A 19,130-nucleotide genomic window follows, 5' to 3' on the forward strand; every position below is an offset into this window, starting at 1 on the left:
CAATCTCTCCCACAGACTCCCCACCGCCGCCGCCCCACCCCAGGTCCGCGTCCGCCGGGTCCCACGAGGCTCGCCTGGAGAGGATGGGTATGATGCAACCCTGGTGTCGTGAAATAGCCGGGTAAGAGGATGCGCTGCTCGTCGGCCTGATTCACAACACCAGCTGCAGCAACGATACCAGAGCTCCGCCGGCTTCCTCCTCTGGGGTGGCTCCGTGGCTTGGAGACTCCGACTGGAGTCTGGGAGGCCCCGATGGCCACAGTGGAGCCAGGGCACAGGGCTGTGAAGGAAGGAGGCTGGGTCCCTGCCCACGAGGGGCTCACAGACTTGATGGTCTCCAGGGAGAGGGGAGGGGACACGGAATCCTGAGCAGGACGGCGGGGCAGAGCAAGAGCAGAGGGACGGGCCCCTGGGAAGGCCCAGTGGGGCCAGAGGCTGGATTGCAACCCCCCAGCAACCAGGACCAAGACACCGGGGTCCCTCCTGAGCCCTGCTGGCCATGTAAGTGTGTCTGCTGTGTCCCTGGTCCTTCTACCCAGACAGCATCAGAGCAGTCAGACTCTGAAGTCCCTTGAAGCTACTGGCCGCCAAAGCAAAAAGGGGCATGTGCTTGATGAGTTAACATCGTTTTACTGTTAAAGGAAGGACTTTTCTTTTTCCTTCCTCATGGTCAGACTTGCTTTTTTAAAAGCCTATTTCGCCAACATTCATTCCAGAAGTAAGTGTGGGGTTTACAGTCTGGCTGTTTTGGAGGACAGACAGAGGGACAAGGAACGATTACTATCCTCAAGGAGCACACAGTTCATCAGAGGAGCTAAAGCCAGCAGTCGCCTGGTCCTGAGGCACAGATCCCTGGCTAAAATGCTACGTGGGCTCAGAGAAGGGACAACTTCCTCCCACCGGGGCAATGGTAGAGTGTGGTGTATGAAATAGCAGAGGTAGAATCAAGGCAAAAGAAATAAGCTACCATTTAATGAGGGAAATGGCCAGACGTTAGCTTGGAGCTTCCTGGCAGCCAAGGCAAAAAAAAAAAAACAACAAAAAACCAAAACCAGAGAACTGTGATCAGTGGTCCCTTCTCTGATAAAAGTGAGATTTCATTTTTTGGCCCCCCTCCTACTCTTCCGATGGAGGGATCTCCACCAGCCTTTTACCCCTCTGCCCAGGCTTAGCTGAGAAGACTTCTAACACGGGAGTGGCCTGAGTTCAGGCCAGCTGCGTCACCATGCACTGAAGCGGTGATTCCAATAAACGTTCAGTGCTGTAGTAACAGAGATGACCACCTGGAGCTGATGGGGCCTAGCGCTGCATTTTCAAAACACACCTTTAGCTTTTCTGACTTCACCACGAACCTTTTTTATCTTGAAAGCATGACCATTCTGCTTGGTTCTGAGCTCCATGGGTGCATTTCCGGCCGGAATGCACGTTAATGTGCCCTTGGAGAGCCCGGAGTCGCTGACCGGCTCCTGCAGCAGGGGAGGGAGGGCTTAGGATCACCGGGCTGCTTTTCCAGGCTTAGCCAGCCGTCTGCACGCCTCCCCGGAACCGGGCCCAGCCCTAGTCACCGGGAGGGAGTGGGGCGCATGTGAGGCAAAGGAGGCCGGGACCACGGGACTCGGCACCACCTACCTGACTGCTTTGGGCCTGTCCCTCTGAGCTAGTTTTTCCATCTGTCCGATGGAGAACTCCTCCCAGTCAACGGGGCTTTCCAGGGTCAAGAGAGGAAACTTGTGGAAGCAGTGTTTCAGAGGACATGAATGGTGCTCTACAAATATTACATGAATATGGATAAAACGATACACAGGCATATGCAAACATAAGCAAATACATGAAGGATAATATGTTTGGTCCCAGCTCTTTAGCTACCACAAAAGATGGGAGGGAAGCAGCCCCTCCTTGACTGTTCAAGTCAATGCTTTCCTGTTACCAGTGGCTGCTAACATTTGATAGAAACCAGAGTCGGGGGATGGGGAAGGGAGGGGGAGGGGGAAGACCTGCCCAGGAGCAGAAAGCGGAAGCCCAGAGGGAGCGGGCCTGGCCACGTGCAGCCACCATCAGAGCTCAGGCTGTGGTCAGAAATAGCCCTCCAGAGGGTCCCAGAAGCTCCGGGAGCCTTTCCCACTCACCGGGTTGCCACTTTAGCAGATAGACACTTGGAATAAGCTGTGGACCTGCTTCCTACCCCAAAGCAGAATCCCAGAGGGTCTTCTGCTGGGGGTCTCCCAGCACCCCAGGGTTCAGCTGCAAGACGACATTTGCCTTTCAGGCTACATTTGTGCTACAGTGGGTGGGGGCTGGACCCAAGGGGGGTCCCTCCCCCAGATGGGTTGCTCTGCTGAGGTGCAGGTCCCACAGGGCACCCAGCCCCACAGCAGGGAGTTTGAGGGGCTCCTTATGCCCGGGCAGCTCGGTTAGCAGCAGTAGCAGCGGCTCTGAGCACCGAGCACGTGCCCCGCAGGGGATGAGGACCAGCCCGACCAGGCACGTGTCTGCCCAACGGTGGACACAGGAAGGCCGGGCTGCAAGAAAGAACATCCCACATGAGGGGCTGGGAGTCACACCGAGTTGTCAGATGTCACTCACTTGTGATTTCCTGGGAAGCGTGACACTGCCCCCGCCCAACACACACACAGTGACGTTCTTCAACTGATGCCATGTTTACTGGTCAAACACCAACATCAAAGGCGGGCTGACTGACTGGCTTTGACATAAATGGGCAAGCTGACCCAGTAGGCCTGGGTGCAGGGTCTGTTTTCCTTCCCAGTGAGGGTTTTCATCTCCTTACTCAGTGCATCTCAGACATTCGATGGTTCGTTGAAAACCTGTGTTGAGGAGTGGGGAGGGGATTCGTATCCCCAGCTTCCAGGCAGGGCAAGGGGCCTTGACTCTGTTCTTGACCCAGGGCATGAAAGTCACCTGGCGAGCTTTTAAAAACACTAGTCGGTGCCTGGGCCCCTCCCCAGGCCCATTAAGTCAGAGGCTCAGGCTCAGGGGCTTGCAAACCAGCACTTTGGAGGGGCTCCCCAGGCAGTCCTGACGGGAACCAGGGCTGCGTGCGAGCGGGAGTGGGCAGCTAGAGGACAGACGCGCTGACCAGGGCCGTGCACAGCTGAACCCAGCTCTCCTTCACACAGGCTGTGCTGACAGGGAGCTCCTAAGAAATGACCATCCATGTGGTGAGAGGTTTCTAAGAGCTTATTTCGCCTGGGTGGACACATGATTTCACAGTGGCCACTGCCCTTTACGCCGGATTCTCTGCCCAAGGCCAACAGGTGCTTTTGATCATTGGTTTGTACAGACCAGTGTGCCCCCCCCATTTGGACCACCCCTCCTCTCTCCAACCCCACCCCCAGAAGCTCCCCGCCTCCGAGTACTCACCTCCCCGGCAAGGTGGGTTCCCTACGGTCAGGCCAGGAAGGGCTGCAGGTGAAGCCCTTGACCTTGGCAGGTCTCCATCTGGCGCCAGGGCCCCTCAACTCACCTGAGTCCTGCTGCTTCACCTGCTTCAAGGTCGTGGGCATGATTAACAGCTGCTTCACGCCGCTGGGGCCAGGCCAAGGTCGGAGCTGGACTCCCTGTATCCGGGGCTAGTGGGATGGTCACACCCACACCAAGGCCCTGCCTCCGACCCCCGTGGCTGCAGCCAGGAGTCCTGGTCACTTGGCTCCCTCATCCCCGACACGAAGTCCTGGCCCTTCCATTTCCCAAGGCTTCTGGTTTCCTTCCGTTCTGTGTGTGCACTCACGCACTCACACCTGCTTGCCCCTTTCCCCCCAGCACACCTACACTGAGGAACGTGGGGACTGTGTCTGGGCATCCAAAATCAGCCCGCAGTTCTTAGCCCCGCGGCCTGCGGGGGCTGCCGAATGGCGAGGCTCTCGGGTCGGCCTGCGGAGAGAGAGCCGGTTTTGTAGGAAGGGGCCGGTCCCACCAGGAAAATGTGGCTCCTTGAGGGCAGGGAGCTCGATCCATTCACTGCTGTGTCCTGGTGCCTGGGACGACGCCTGGCACAGGGCAGAGGCTCAGACGTTTGTTAACTGCCTTCTCCACTTGGCAGTCACCGAAAAACAGGACTTACACGTTGAACTGGACATGTCGACGTCTGTCCCCCAATAGCAAATTTTTAGCCTGATGGCTTTAATCTCATTTTGTCTCTTGGGGGGAAAAACAGCTACCCCGGGGGCAGGGGAAACTGCTTCCACCCTGCACCCGTGTGAGACCCACTGTGAAGGGAAGAAGCCACGAGGTAGAGGACACACCTGCGGCTCTGGCGGCCTGTCCACACCAGGCGCAGGGCGGCCAAACGAGCCTCCCTGAGGGCTCCCGTGTGACATGTGACAGGGAATAAGGAGGCGATCCCTAGAAATTCACTGACTCTCCCCGAGAGGCTAAGGGAACTGGCACCCCACCGTACTCCTGAGCAGAGAGGACGAAGAAGCTGCCCTCGGTCCCACGGCGCCCAGAGGTGAAGAGGGGATTTCTGCCCAACTTTCGGGCCGCCCCATGGGCTCTGCCTGCCCCTGGGACATGCCGGGCCCTGAATCCTGGCGGGGCTGCTGCCCGCTTATTCCACTTGGGGCTCTGTGCACCGAGAGCCAGCTGGGGGGTCGTCCTCCCCTTCCCTGCCCCCACTGGGGCTGAGCTCCTTCCTTTCAGAACTGAGTTTTCAAGGAAGTCTCTGACTCCTTCTAAGGCCCTGTGTGCTTTCTAATGTGGATGGTCGCTGCTGTCGGCCCCCAGAGAGCTCAGCCAGGAACCTGCCGAGTGCAGGAGGGTCCAGCTGGGCCGTGAGGGGGACGGCGCCTCCAGACTGGTGTATTTGGGACCTAGGCTTCTGTAGCAACTGAGGGAAGGAATTTCCAGCTGACCTCCCCCAGGATGACTTTCCCAGGCTCTGGGCGAGTGGGGGGATGGAGGGTTGCTGCCCACCACCCGTCCTCACACTTCTCTGTGGCTGTTGGCTTCCTAGGGCTTCTGTGGAAACCTGACCTTTCCTAGGGAACCGCCAAGGTTCCTCTTGTGTTGGGGTGACCACCTGGTTGGCATTTTTAAAGGTTCTAACTGAGGCCTGGCTCAGTGGATTGAGCTCTGGCCTGCAAACCGAAGGGTTACCGGTTCGATTCCCAGTCAGGGCATATGCCTGGGTTGTGGGCCAGGTCCCCAGTAGAGGGCACACAAGAGGCAACCACACATTGATGTTTCTCTCCCTCTCTTTTGCCTTCCCTTCCCCTCTATCTAAAAGTAAATGAAATCTGCCTCTGAAGAGGCTGCCAAATCCCCAAAGAGACCGTTAAACCCTAAGATAGGATGCAGAGGCACTTGCACGAGGCCCAGACTCCTAGGTGATTCACCTAGGAGAGGCCAGGAACGGCCTCCCTGGAGCCCCAGGGGCCCCAGCAAGCCCAGGAATCCCCTGCAAAGGGAGTGGGCTGGAACTCTCCCATGCAGCCCCTCGGCCACCAGGCAGCTGGAGCCAAGTCCCTTCAGAGCTTCTGATTGGGCCAGGTCCCCCATGGGTAGAAAAACAAACACCCGCTTCCTTTTCAGCCATTTGCATGTCCCCAAGCAAAATCCCTGGCCCCAGACCATGGACACGCCCTTCCTGGTCAGAGACAGGCAGATGCTGTCCCAGAAAGCGGGGGATGCATCTGTCTTGTGATTAGGTGCAAGTCTCGCCCACCATGTGACCAAAACATAGTCCCCCAGTCCCACCTGCCCCTAACCGGCTCATAACCCCCATCTAAGGTGCTTTCCAATAAGAATGCAAAATAAACGGCCACAGGCAGTTACTCAGCATGCTGGCTTTCTCACCAAGATGCTCCCACTCTGTGGCCCCTCCAGACGAACCCTGACTCTGCGCAGGCCCCTGGGCAGGGCACTGAATTCCAAGGCTGGTGGGGGAGAGCAAGGCTCCGCAGCTGGGGTGGGAGTCTGTACTTACAGAGACCTGTGGGGACTTCGCAGACCCAGGGCCCGGGCAGGGAGTGGAGAAGGGCCTGGCTCGGCGCCCCCGCGGCTGGGAAGAGGCGCTTCTGCTGCCTTTGCAGGAGCCCAGGCTGTGCTAAGGACACTCCCAGGAAAGGAGGCCCGAGAGAGGTTTCTGCTCCACTGACGAACTGAACAAAGGGGCACATGGCACTTTGGGAGAACATTCCAGAAAGGCACTGGCTACAGACAGGGGTGGTGGTCAAGGAACCATCCTAAACAGAGTAAACGCAGAAGTTACTGCACAGGAAGGAACAGGCAAACCGCATACACCGACGCTCGCCCACCCTGTCCCTTCTCCCCACGGACACCACACAGAGTGACAATGTCAGAAAGGCAAAGACAGAAAGAAAATAATCGGTCAACTGAGTAAAACACAACTCTCCCCAGTGTGTTTCTGATGAAAGTTACTGATCAAGCAGAAAAAGGCTGGGCTCTGCCTGCTTCTTTATAAAACGCACGTTTGAAGTTCCCGACCCAAAAACACCCGGCGGCCCCGGCGGCTGAGGCCCAGTCCCCTCTCAACCCGTCCCCTGGCTCCTCTAAACCGGGTCCCAGTGACAGTCCTCTCCCAAGTCACATCACACATCGTGCCGTCACCTCCGTGGCCTACGGAAGCACAAGCAGTGGGACAAGTCGGGGTAAGCCCATGTAGCTGCAGAGCTCTGAGTGGCCCGGGCCGAGCCGCCGGAGAGACCAGCCTGGAGGGGCAGCCGGATACAACTGGTACGTACCCTACTGAGAACTTACTCGTCCTTTACCTGGAATTCGCATTTACTCCCTGTCCTGTGCTTTCATGTGCTAAATCCAGCCCAGATGAAGGGGCCTCAGTTACAGGCCCTCCCCCCACCCCAAGCACCCGTCTGGGCTGGCTCTGCTGGGGCCCCGAAGGGGCTGCATATGTCTGTTTCTCCCCACCGGCTCCCCTATTTCCTGCTCTGAGGCAAACTCCTCCCCCGCCCCTCCAAAGAAACAGGGCAACAGGGAGGACAGAGTGAGTCCATGCAATCCCGGGCTAGCCCTCCCTGTCCCCTCTTTACGTTTTAAATATCTGGTCTTTGCTGTGGTTTACAGCAGAGCACGACTCCCTGCGGACTCAGCAGGCCCGCTTTATCTAACCCCGAGAGACACCCCTCTCCGCAGCCCTTTCACACCGAATGCCTCGTGGGGGCCCCTGTCCAAACAGCGAGATTCCAGGCACTGGGAGGCGGAACAGAGGGTGCAGAGCAGCAGCTGGCCCGGGGGCCAAAGAATCTGCCCAGACATTTGTTGAGCATCCACTGTGGGTGAGACGCCCAGGACAGGGCCCGTAGAAGCGACTTCAAGACTCAAAGTTAGGACAGGATGGAGATCCCCCTTTCATGGGCAGTGACTTAGCACCATCCATGCTTCCGCAAAGACACCTGGAAGAGCGAGCCCACCTTCCCTGGACTCATGAATGACTTTGGAATGGGGACTTTATTACCTGGCTGTGGATGGCTGAATCGAACTTGGGCTGACACTCCAGTACACGGGGCTCGGCCGGCCAGGCCCTGGGTGTCCACCAGTCACAACAGACACATAACCAGGCAAGGAGAAGCGCAGGTCATGTGAAATTTCTTTTCAAAATGTTTTAGTCAGTGGTTTTCAGGTTTTCCCACCCATCTGTGCAGTAAGAACCAAGTGGCAAGCAGAGTCCTTTCGTCCCCACCCCACCCTGTGCAGGGTGCTGTGAGGTTGTCAGAAGGTGGGGTGGGGGCCACTGACTTCTGAGTCCAGCCTAGAAGAATGAAGAGTGGGGGGCATTTGGGACCCTGGAAACAGCCCGACATTGCCAACTTCTTCCTGCTACACCTGAAATGCAGGCGTGAAGGCCACATTGGACTAATGTAAAAATGGGCATTTGGAGGATGCCATAAATCTCACATTTCCATGAGAACACTAACAGGGAACACCTCCCAGTTGGTGGGACACGGGGCTCAGTCAGGCTCCACGGGCAGCTGAGGCCGAGAGCCCGTCAGTGCGGGGCCCACCAGCACCAGCCTGGGGTTCGGGTCAGCACTCAGTGGGCCTGCGTCACTTTCTGAGCAGCGCCATGGAAACCTGGCAGCGACGTGAACTACCTGACACGCCAGGCGAAGGCTGGGATCCCTGACGGAGAAACAAGGGCTGTGGGACCCACCTAAGGCGGCAGGGCATACGGCACATCCATGCGTGATCGCTAATTTCGTATTCAGGGTTTGACCAGGAGTTTACTGAAATAAAGCAGGCAGGAGAGGTGGCTCCTGCGGGGAGGGGTCCAGAGTACGGTTTCAAGTAACCTGAGCCCAGAAGTGCAGGGATGTCTCAAAGAAAGAACCACCGTGGCGGCCGCAGGTGGCCGCACTGCTGCTGCCGTCTCCAGTTGGACGGAGTTCTTGGAGGCCGGGGCAGGGCCCACAGTGAATGGGCACCTCCCGCTCTGTGGACGACAAAACCAAAGGATTCCCTAGGAAAGAGCTCCCTCGATTTCCCTTTAAAGTCAGGCAGGCAGAGTTGTTTCATTAAAAAAAAAAAATCATTTCATATAATAAGGGCTTGGTGATGAAGATGATAAAAAAGATGAACAGTGAAAGGACAGCAAACTCACAGTTATTAACAACCACACCTAAAACAAAAGCAAACTAAGAGGACAGCTAGATCAGGAGTGAACCATAGAAATGAAGATCACGTGCAGGGTTAGCAACAGGGGACTGGGAGGAAGAAGGGGGGAGAAGGTACAGAAAATAAGTAGCAGACAGTAGATAGAAAATAGGGGGAGGGCAAGAATAGTAGGGGAAATATAGAATCTAAAGAACTTGAGACACGTGGTCATAAACTAAAGGGGGGAATGGTGGGGGAGGGGTGTGCAGGGTGGAGGGGAATGAAGGGGGGGAATAGAACAAATGTAATGGCTTAATCAATAAAATTAAAAAAATATATTAAAAAAAAATCAAAGGAACAGATTCCTTGAGATGGAATGCCGAGGCCTCTGCAAGGACCCAGATGGAGCCCGTACGTCCCTTCGGCTCACGGAAAACGCTCTGAGGCCGGCACGAACCTCACCTCCGAGTGCCCCGACTTCACTGAGCAGACTGGACCCGCCCCAATGAAAGACAAAAGACTCTCAGTGCCAATTTCCCCGTTTCTCTGGGCAAAACGTAAACTCATGGACCGATGTCGAGGGGCAAGATTTAGATTCCCAAACAGGTGGGCTGAGGATGACTCCGAGGTGGATGACCGTCACAGGATCCTGACCCCCGAGCACCATGGGCACACAGGAACCTGCTGAGGGTGTGGCCTTGCACACGCAGCCGTCTCTCCCACATCTCCGGACCCAGCAGGCCGCGCCTGACCGCAGGACCAGCTGGCAGCTCAAGCGCCGGGACTTGCTCTGTGAACCCGGCCCGTCTGGCATGAACTGCTGTCTTATTTCCCCTCCAAGTGGGACTTCCCCTCTCCGGGCAAGTCCTCCGACACCAACTGGGCTTTCCCCTCAGCCCCACGTCTCCCCTGTTGGGCTGCTCCAGGGGCGAGGGCTTTCCTGTCCCTGCTGATTTTGGGTCTCGTCTACAGCCAAAGCACGGAGGACCCCAGCAGACCCCCGTGCAGTCCTGCTCTTGGGAGCTGGCTGGACCACAGGATGTGAGGGAAGTCAAATGCACCATGAAGCCTGCTGGTCAGAAAGAGGAGCCGAGAGCGAGCCAGGGAGCATTCTCTCGTCTACGGCATCGTTGTATTTCTATCTACAAGACCTAATATTTAAAACAAAACAAAGAAACAACCCTGTCGCACTTTAGGAAAAGTGCAGAGCACTGTTTTTGTGTTAGAGCACTGTCAAAGCCAGTCGTCTGACTTGCTTACATCAATCAGTACATACAAACAGGGCACCACTGGTCCAATCCGGTCCCCCGCGGGGCTCACCTGTCCGGACTCTTAGCCAAGCTCAGCTGAGGGTGAGCGCTCCAGGGTGATGATGGGACCGGAGGTCAAAGGCAGAAGCAGCAGCCCCTGCTGACCCCGAGGCTCACGCTCGACAGAGATGGAGTCCAACAGATGAAGACCCAAGCCCCATTATCTACACGTTAGCTTTTCCCCAAAAGGAAAGTAAGCACTATTTTAACCATCAGAGGGTGGCAAGGGCCACCGTGCCCTGTGACGAGGGGGAGGGTTCTCCTTAGGAGCAGGGAGCACCTCTGGAGACTCCGGGGAGCTCCACACCCTCCCGGGAGAGCCCACCTCAGGCACAGTCCACGCAACCAGCAGAGCTGATCCCTCGTGGCCCCAGCCGGCCCTTTCAAGGACAAACCCTCGTCCTCACTTCTGCTCCAGTTCAGACCCGGCCTACAGGACCGGTGGTGAGAAACAGAGCCGATGACAAGGGACAGCCTCTGCTCAGGACCACACAGGTGTATCCCACTGTCGATGATGTCCAGAGGTGCCCGACACTCAAGAGCGGGACTTGCGAACTTGCCCAGCCACCCGGCGGCTTCAGGGCCCAAGCAGAGGCGCTGATGGCCAGAGAAGGGAAGGAAGGGCTTCCAACTCCTCTGGGGGGGGGGGGGGCGCACAAGGCCTGTGGTCATCTCTCACTGGGCAGCTCCGGGGGTTGGGGCGAGCGGGAGGCTGCCCTTCTCAGGCCCCGGCGGGGACACCTGGGATGTCTGTCTGTAAGGCTGTCTCTTTCTAAGCCCACCTTTCCCTCTCCAAGGGGACTGCACGAGAGCAGCAAACTACGTAATCCTGAAATCAGAGCAAACGGCCTGGAGGATGGGGCTGGACCACCAGACCCGAAGCACACCTGAGAGAAGAGGGGGGACGTGAAGTGATGGACGTCCGTGCACTGCAGCTCACCCGAGACCCAGGTCGGCTTTCACATCCAAATGAAAATGTGACAGAGAGACCATGACCCTGCTACAGAGAACGGCAGATCTAAGTAAATAAAATAAATAAGTAAAAGTGAAGCCAAAGCCTTCATTGCCTTGCTCATGTTGGGTGAACTTTTTAATCATTTAAGGTCAACTTCAACCAAGTCACAGACTCCTCGGTAAGCCTGTCACTCTCTGGCCCAAGCACCTACCGAAGACATTTTCTTCCCCACAAATAAAAATTCAAACAAAATTTCAAAGAAAAAAAAAGAAAAGAAAAAATGTGTAAAGAAATACAAATCAAAGAAATTTATTGGTGCTGACAAAAATACATAATAAAAAAACAAAACAAAACGAAACACAACACAATGGAAACAGAACCAGAACCAGAACCCCCGCCCCGGTGGGCCCCGCGCCCGACCACTGGCAGCGAGCCGTCCCGGGAGCCCCTCCGAGCCCTTAATTCATGAGGACCTCCATCTGCACCAGCCTCGCGTTGGTGTCCCCGGACGTCCGGTAGGGGATCATCCCCGCAAAGGTAATCAGGGCGCGGGCTTGACTTCGGAGTTGCTGAGAGAAAGAGGGAGAAAAGAAAGCCAGTTAACTTTCCAGGGGGGCACTGTGCTGGGAACAGCCACGAGGGTCTTCCATTTCCTACCCCTCAGTGCCAGGCGCAGACTGTTGGCAGGTGGACGGCTCGGCGCTGGGTTAGCAAAGCCCGTCCACGGGGCCCCAGTGCCGAAGCCCTTCTACTGAGCCAGACAGATGGGCCCGCCAGGCAGGCCGCCTCGCCTGACACGTGACCAGCTTCTGCCACGGCCCTGGGCTTCAAACCGCCTGCCCTTCGAGTCCAGGCCTCACCCTCCTGGCTGGTTTCTGTCCACCTGCTTCCCAGGGGTCCACTCCCCAGGGGTCCGCAACACTGAAGAGGACGCCCCAGGCCAGCAAGTGCGCCTCTCCTGCTTCATCCCTTCCTGACCCAAGCGCTTGGTCCTCGTTTCCCAGGCAACAATATTATGGGATTCCTGGGTTGTTCCAGGAAGGAAAAAGATTTTAACTCAGATGTTTACAGAAACATTAAAAGACAACCTTCACTCTGATTTCTAACTGATAAATTGATTGAGGAGGACAGAAACTTTGGAGGACAGCTTTGTGGCCCCAAACTGAGATTTGTGGGATGCTTACACCTGTAAGAGAAGGAGCCACATCTGAAAGAGAAAGACCGAGTCTACAAACGTCTTTTGGACCGTAAGGAGCCTTCCCGCAGCCCACTCGAGAAGAACACAAAGGCCAGTGCTTCCTAACTGACAGGTAAAATACACGGACAAGTACATGTCCTAACTACATGTCCTAACTACTGTCCGAAGCAAAAGACACTTCTGCTTTACGGTAAGAATGCCCATTCAGTTTTCTTCCAAAGCGCCCCTTGCTGGCGGCCCTGGGCATGAACCGGGAGGCCGCCTCCTGGGCAGGCAGCCCGCACACCCCTCACACACAGGGTGAGTGCAGCTGGTCTCCAAACAGCTCCCATCAGAGGGGACAGCAAGCCGGCCGGGCCACCAGCTCCGCTCTCTGTGGGCCTCTGCGGACCCCTGAGCGGCACCCAGAGGACCAAACTGCCCCGTCGCCTCAATACCGCACTCTCGGCAGCACGGCCTGGGCTCCCTCCAACACAAACGCAGACCAGACCGCCGCCCAGGCCCCAGCACAGGGCCCCCGCTGCTGGCAGGTCTCCTGGCGCTATTTCCGATGCCAGCAGCCACCTCGGGTGCACACTCGGCCGGGCTCCCCACGTCAGTGCGCCAGCCCGAGCACTGCTGCCTCCCAGGCTAAAGGTGAAAACTGCCACCTTCACTCACTGGGCGGGCGTGTCAATGACAGTGCCTGCAGGGGTCATGGCAGACGGTGCCCAGGGGCACCCCTGGGGGAGGAAGACAGGGCTTTCAAAGACCTGCTTTCTTGACTGCCCAGATCAGGCAAGGCTGTTAAAACCCGCACTGAGAGCCTCACTGAATGCTGAGTGGGAAAGCTGAGGGAAAGGGAAAGCTAGAACACTCCTGGGTTGAACGGTTTAACCGGGTCCAACACCGCTGCCCTTGGGTCAAATCACCTGGGCAGCGCACCTGTGTGAGGCGGACCCTGCCTGACCCACTAACACCGGGCCCTGCAGGCAGCCCAGAGGGCAGCGGTCGGCGCCAGATGGGTGGGGCACCCAGACCTGCCTCCTCCCCTGCCACCCGAGGGCCCACAGAAGCCAGCTGCTTCCCGACTCCAAGCCTCAAGGTGGGGATGGCAGTGACCGCCCCGTGGGGTCACTGTGAGGCGCAGCTGAGAGCAGAAATGGGGGGTTACACCGAATCCAGGTGCTGACCAAAAGTCAGTCCGGGTTTGTGAAAGTGCTGGGACTCACGAAATACCCCTGGACTTTAAAATGAGCGGGAGATTCTCATGGGGTCACTGCAGATTAGCGTTCTGTTCGGTTTTGTAAAAGGTGACACTGGCAGGCTCGGCGCGTCTATTTCTGTTCCGTTTCGAGCTCAAGAAGAACAGCGATCCCACGCGTGTGCGATCCCTGCCCGGAGCTCCCGACACGGGGTCTGCAGCCTGGGCCGCGAGCGCTGGCCTCAGCGCGGGTCCGGCCCACCCTGGGATCTTACAGAGTCGCGGTCCTCGATGACGCGCTGGGGCCTGGGCGCCGAGGAGGGACTGGTCCCCTTGAGCCTCTTAAACTGTGTGAACAGGATGTTCATGGTGGCAAGGAGCACTTCTGAGAGGTTGTGCCTGATCTGCACAGAGAGAAACACGTGGGGTTAGGGAGGAGCCAGCCCGGGGCCGAGGACAGGCGCGGGCACCGCAGGCAGGCCTGCTCACGCCGCTTATCCACCGCTGCCGGGGGGAGTGACAGTCACAAGGAGTGGGCGATGGCACCAAGGTGTCAAGTGTGAGAGCAAAGCCCAGGCGCTGCTCAGAAGGTCAGGTGCACTGTGCTCCTCCCCGGCAGGGGGCGGGCCCACAGCAGGCTGACCACCTATGACCGGTGCGTAGGTTGGCGGGGCAATTACCAAGCAAAGTGTGGATCTGAATGACAGAAAGCAGGGACACTCCTGTCTCAGAACCACCAGACCCTCTCCCCTGGACCCTCACAGCCCTGGCAGCGCCTTTGGGAGCGCCTGCCTACAGGGGCGGGCGCCGGTGCACCTGGGCCATGAACGACGTGTCCAGAGGACAGGAAACGACAGAAGAACAAGTGGCTGGGGCGGATGACAGCGGGCGAGGGGAGGGTGGCGAGGGGCCAGACCTTCTCAACTTTGTGGGCCGTGGCGGGCCACACCCCCCCGCACGTGCGGAAGCTGGCCTTCCTTCTTCCTCTAGCACAGGAACCTGGCTTTACAAAAGGTACTGGCTACTGAGTGAGAGTTTTAAACTGAAACGCTATTAGCGACACATCGGCTGGCCCTGTGTGTCTGTGGTCATAAAGACAACGAGTCCTGCCCCAGCTGCACACGGGACTAGTGGCAGGGAGGAGGGGGGCTGCGGCTCGGATGAGGGAGGACAGCGCTTCTGGGTGCAGGGCCTGGGCATGAAGAGTTTTCTAAGCTCTCCCAGCAACTCCAGTGTGCAGCGGAGTACCCGTAGACTAGATGGTGGTAGCAGGCTAGAAACTGCCGAGGGGCAGTGGTTCTGCGGCTCCAAGGCCAGTAACTAGTCCACGGCCACCCCACCTGCTTCCCAGACAAAACGGTTCGGAGTGGGGAAGAGGTTAGTGCTCTTCACTGAATGGAACGCCTCAGGAAGATCACAGGTGAGCAGAGGTGGACAGTGACGCATTACACCAGGCCTCACGGGACCAGCCAGAGACCCCTCTCTCCCACCAGCAGGTCTGATCACCGAGGGACTGTGCTTCCTGAGTCGGGAACTAGGACAGTGACCTGACAGGACAGGCACAGGCACGGCAGCACCGGCCCAGGGACGGGACACTGAACTCGCCTTAGCAAGCTCAGCCTGGATGGCCGCTGTGCCGGGGCCCCCAGAGTTACTGGCTACGGTAAAACCAACGCTTCTGGTGGAAGCAGGGAAGAGGATTCCATAGCTCAGGAAGCGAGGGACTCACTTCGTCACTGAAATTCCTGAAGGCGGCCACTCTCTCTTCCACACTTTCCTGATTCAGGGGCACCAGCTTTAAACGGTCAATGATCTGTTTGAGAGAAAAACCCGAGAGCCCCTGTGACCCAGCCATGCAAATGTCACAGCCAGCACTGAACCCGCTCGTGCCGGGCTTCCTACAGAAAACCAAGGCTTCGATGCCGACTTGCTGACCGACCTAATTCCCACATGCCACAGGCACCCCGGTGCCGCCCCCTTGGCGCCACGTCACTCCCACGCACCGCTGTGAGTTTTCCAGGGCGCACGCTCCCCTGCACCTCCCCCGCCCCTCCCAACACTCACGTCGAAGGCTCTGTCCACGTGGCCGCTGTGGTACTCGTCAAAAAAGGTGATCAGGTCTAACAGGAGGTAGAACGTGGAGTCCACACACTTGTTGGCACTGATGCCCTGGGCCCTGTACCTGGAAGACGACAGACAGAAGGGGCCGAGGGCATGCTGTGAGTTTCTGTGCGGCCTGGAACTTGAGGACAGCGTTTGGGAAGTGTCAGAACCTCTTGAACTCTCTACAGGAGGTGAAGGAAGGACTAAAAATAGCGCTTCTTTTTGAAATGGCTGTGCTTCTGACAGCGGGCCTGGCATGAATCCCCCGACAAATGTTTTCTACGAAGCAACGGTTTCTAGCCTCAGCCACCATCCCTGGGGGTGGTTTGCTCTGTGGACATGTGTCACTTGCCAAAGTACGGTGTTCTGTGCTGCCCCAGGAAAGCACCCCAACTCCTGGCTCACTTCATTAGGAGAACCAGGGAGGGCACAAAAGGCACGCCTGCCGCCTCAGCCCGGGAGCCACACCGAGTCCAGTGTGGTGACTCCGCTGGTCTCAGGAGGAGCTGATTCTGAAACGCTGGCTACTCCCCTGTAAGAGCGCCCCGCCCGCCGTCACCAGCTCTGCTCCCAGACGCCTTTGCTGGTGACAGTGCGGAGATGAATGCAACGCCCGCAGCCAGACCTGATGTGCGGGATGAGGACGCTGAGGTGCCCTCTCCTACCCTCTTTTTTGGGAAAACACCTGAAGTCTGCTGGTAGCGAGTGTTGGTTATGGGGCGGGGAAACAGAACTCTGGGGGTGCTGGGGGGTCACCAGTGACGCTGCAGACACACATGGGGTGGCCGCCGGCGCCCGGCCTTACCGCTCGGCGATGGAGAGGGCCATGTTCTTCAGCCTCTCCTTGTTGGACTGCGGGGCGCTGATCTGGGGGACGACGGGGCTCAGCAGTTTGTTCATCAGCTCCAGCACCTTGTCGGCGTTCTGTTCGAGATTTTAAATTCAGGGGGAGGCACACAGCCAAGAAAAGGAAAAACTAAGCAACCGACGCAAGAGGGGACTTTCTGGGGCGATGGACGGAACTGCTCTGTATCTGGGGAGCAGTTATACCCTGATATAGACACTTAATATCTGCACAGCTAGACCCAAAATAAAAAATAAGGAATTAGCCTCGTTTCACTCTTCCCAGCTGCAAGAGAGAGAATCCCACCTCCTCCACCCCCGCCCCCACTGCCCCTCGACTTCCTGCCACACTCTGACCCACCAGCGTGTCTGCGGCCTCCCGGAGGGCAGGCACCATGGCACTTCCACGAGCAGCTTTGCCACTGAAATGTGGCGGACGCTTATTCTGCTGCCCAGCGAGACGACAGCTCAGTGCCCACAGGACACACCGGCAACACCCACTTCTGTCTGGCCAGGAAGAAGTCTGCGGGTGGGAAGTCCACCCCGACTGGACGGCTGGCTGCCTGCGCACCAGGGAAAGGGCCTCACAGGGGGAGCGGTAGGGCCATGGCACCCCCGGAACATCCGTGCACTTCACACCAGAAGGCGGCAGGTCGATGAGGCGCAGCAGGCGGAAGGGCGCACTTTACCTTGGCGAGATCGTAAAGCTTTGCTGCTTCCTCGAAGAGCCCTTTGTTTTCAGCCACGGAAGCGACTTTGTTGATAATAGGCTTTGTGTCGCTGGTAAACTTATCTATGACTCCAGGCTGACAAGACGAATTAAGGAGGGGGTGGGGGGAGAGGGAGAGATGGGTGCACAGAGCTGTTATTTAAAGGCGGGAAGCACCTGGGTCTGGAAGCTACTGAACCGAAAACGCTTGCCCGGGGCAACGTGCACATTTCCTTGGCCAGGCTCCGGCTCCCTAACGTGAGGGCTCATCTAATGCGTGACGGGGCCGAGGAAACCACACCAGGGAGGGAGACGGCAGCACAGAGGGGTCGGCGATGAGACGCTGGGCCTCCTGACTTTCCAGAACGACCCGGGCGTGGGTGAAACCTGTGACTTGCCGATGAGCAGGCGCCAGGGGTAACATCGAAAACTCAGGAAAAGTGCCTGAGAGGTGGTGGATTTGCTTTCTAAGACGGATGGCAAGAGAAACTCAGCGCTCAAAGTATGCATGACAAGTGGGGTCAGGATATTTTTTTTAAAAATTGCCATCACTCAGCGGAGACTGAATGACCAGGAGGGTATGAGGGGGCCTCGGGAACCACAGAAGGGCTGGGGCGGCTCGCGTGACGCCCGACTGGCCATTCTGGCTCTTGCTGGCACAGGACCAGGTCGGGGACACGCACCCGCCACCCAGGAGGCAGCATGGATCAGCGAAGGGCAGGAGCTCTGGGGTCCGATTCCAGCTCCCCTTCTTACTAGCTGTGGGATCTTGAGGTAAATAACTAACCTCTCTCATCTCCACTTCCTCACTTGGAAAACACAGATAATAAGGATTCCAACCTTCCTGAGTTCTCTCGGCAATTAGATAAAAGATACCCGCCCTGCATCCGGCACAGCACCTGGTGACTGTCACTGCTCAACAGACACGGCTGCTGTCTCCTTGGCATGGCCACCGGCCTCACTTCTGGCTGGACAGTGTGAGCTCGCAATGAGGACACTGGGCCCAAGCCACCATTCGGACACGGGAGGAAAGTGGGGGTGGGAGGAGTGCGCTAGAACAGGCCGGGCTGCCAGCGGGCACACGAGTCTCGGGCCGCCGCGGGGGCCCACGGCGCAGCTGCGTCTCAGGGTCAGGGCGAGGTCCCGAGCCCTCAGAGAAGGCCCTGCCTTCTGAGAAGCATGTTCTGGCTCTCCCATCCGGGAGACTAGGTGCAGTAACCAATTTCTTTTCTTGCATATTCCCTGAGCCAAAAGTGACAGATACGTCGCTTTCCTAGCTCAGAAAATGACGGTAAACAGACTACTTTGAATATAAAAGCTGCCTAGTCGCCAATTTACATATTTTAAGGAGAAACAGAAATGTGTGTAAGATCAAGGTCATCCACGTGAGCCCTGTAATTCATTCTTTGTTTTTGAAACCAAGCAACTTCATTCACATTTGCATCTTTAGCACCTTGAATTCTAAAACCTAACCACACTCTTTGGACAATTATAAACCCCAACTGCAAACTAACACATGCCCGGGGGTGTGTTTAACCCACCTTCCTGCTCCCATCACTCTCCAGTTTCCCAAGAATCATGTCGAACTGCAGAGACAAAAGAAGTTTCCTCAATTTACTGCACAAGACATACGCGTACCCACCATTCTTTGGGGACAAAAGGGGAAGAAAGTAGGGGAGGTGAGGGAAGTCTTACATTAACTAGGAAACAGTGAGTTATTGTCAGAAACCAAAGAGGACTCTACAGCTCCCCCGGGTCACAGCCACCCAGACCGCACTGAGGGGACCCTGCAGTGTCCCACTGGCCGAGAAGGTGCACGCTGACAATGGGGGTGGGGCGGGGGGGACAAGGAAACCGACACACCTCTCGACTTTCTATCACCAGCTCGCTCACGCAGCGCAAAAACATGTTCTCTCCTTGACTGTCTTTCTCGTCCCTGCGGGGAGGGGACAAAGACGGCGTGGTTTCGGGGTGGACCTGAGGTCCAAACCAGCTGAAGCGGAGGGTCAAAGCGAGGCCTACCTGAGGAAGTAGAAGTACTGGAGGGCCTCCCTCGGGTCCGTGGACTCGAACTTGCGGGTGTAGAGCATGAGGAGCCGCACGAAGTTCAGCCGCCGCATGCAGGGCGGGTCGCCGGGCTCGTGGCTGACTGCACCGTGGGGGACAGAGCCGGTCACCACCACACCGCCCCTAGGGCCCGGGTGGCCAGGAGCTGCGAGGGCTGAGTCCGGAGACCCAGCGGG

General features: G+C 57.4%; 1 protein-coding gene across 3 annotated transcripts in view; it reads right to left on the minus strand.

Annotated features, from left to right (window-relative positions):
- Window positions 1–11,136: 11,136 nt before the first annotated feature.
- The window catches only part of NUP93 (nucleoporin 93), an 80,872-nt gene continuing 72,878 nt past the window's right edge, over window positions 11,137–19,130 (minus strand). For all 3 annotated transcript variants that reach the window (XM_053663193.1, XM_037141520.2, XM_037141522.2), the window contains 9 exons: window positions 18,910–19,036; window positions 18,751–18,823; window positions 18,429–18,473; window positions 16,868–16,984; window positions 16,141–16,259; window positions 15,297–15,414; window positions 14,962–15,045; window positions 13,508–13,636; window positions 11,137–11,420 (listed from right to left, as the gene is read on the minus strand). In XM_053663193.1, coding sequence (XP_053519168.1) covers window positions 11,310–11,420; window positions 13,508–13,636; window positions 14,962–15,045; window positions 15,297–15,414; window positions 16,141–16,259; window positions 16,868–16,984; window positions 18,429–18,473; window positions 18,751–18,823; window positions 18,910–19,036 — 923 coding nt within the window. In that variant the 3' untranslated portion in view covers window positions 11,137–11,309. The remainder of the gene's footprint in view (window positions 11,421–13,507; window positions 13,637–14,961; window positions 15,046–15,296; window positions 15,415–16,140; window positions 16,260–16,867; window positions 16,985–18,428; window positions 18,474–18,750; window positions 18,824–18,909; window positions 19,037–19,130) is intronic.

Source organism: Artibeus jamaicensis, unplaced genomic scaffold (assembly GCF_021234435.1).
Source record: "Artibeus jamaicensis isolate MK-2021 breed Jamaican fruit bat unplaced genomic scaffold, CSHL_Jam_final contig_3152, whole genome shotgun sequence".
NCBI lineage: Eukaryota > Metazoa > Chordata > Mammalia > Chiroptera > Phyllostomidae > Artibeus > Artibeus jamaicensis.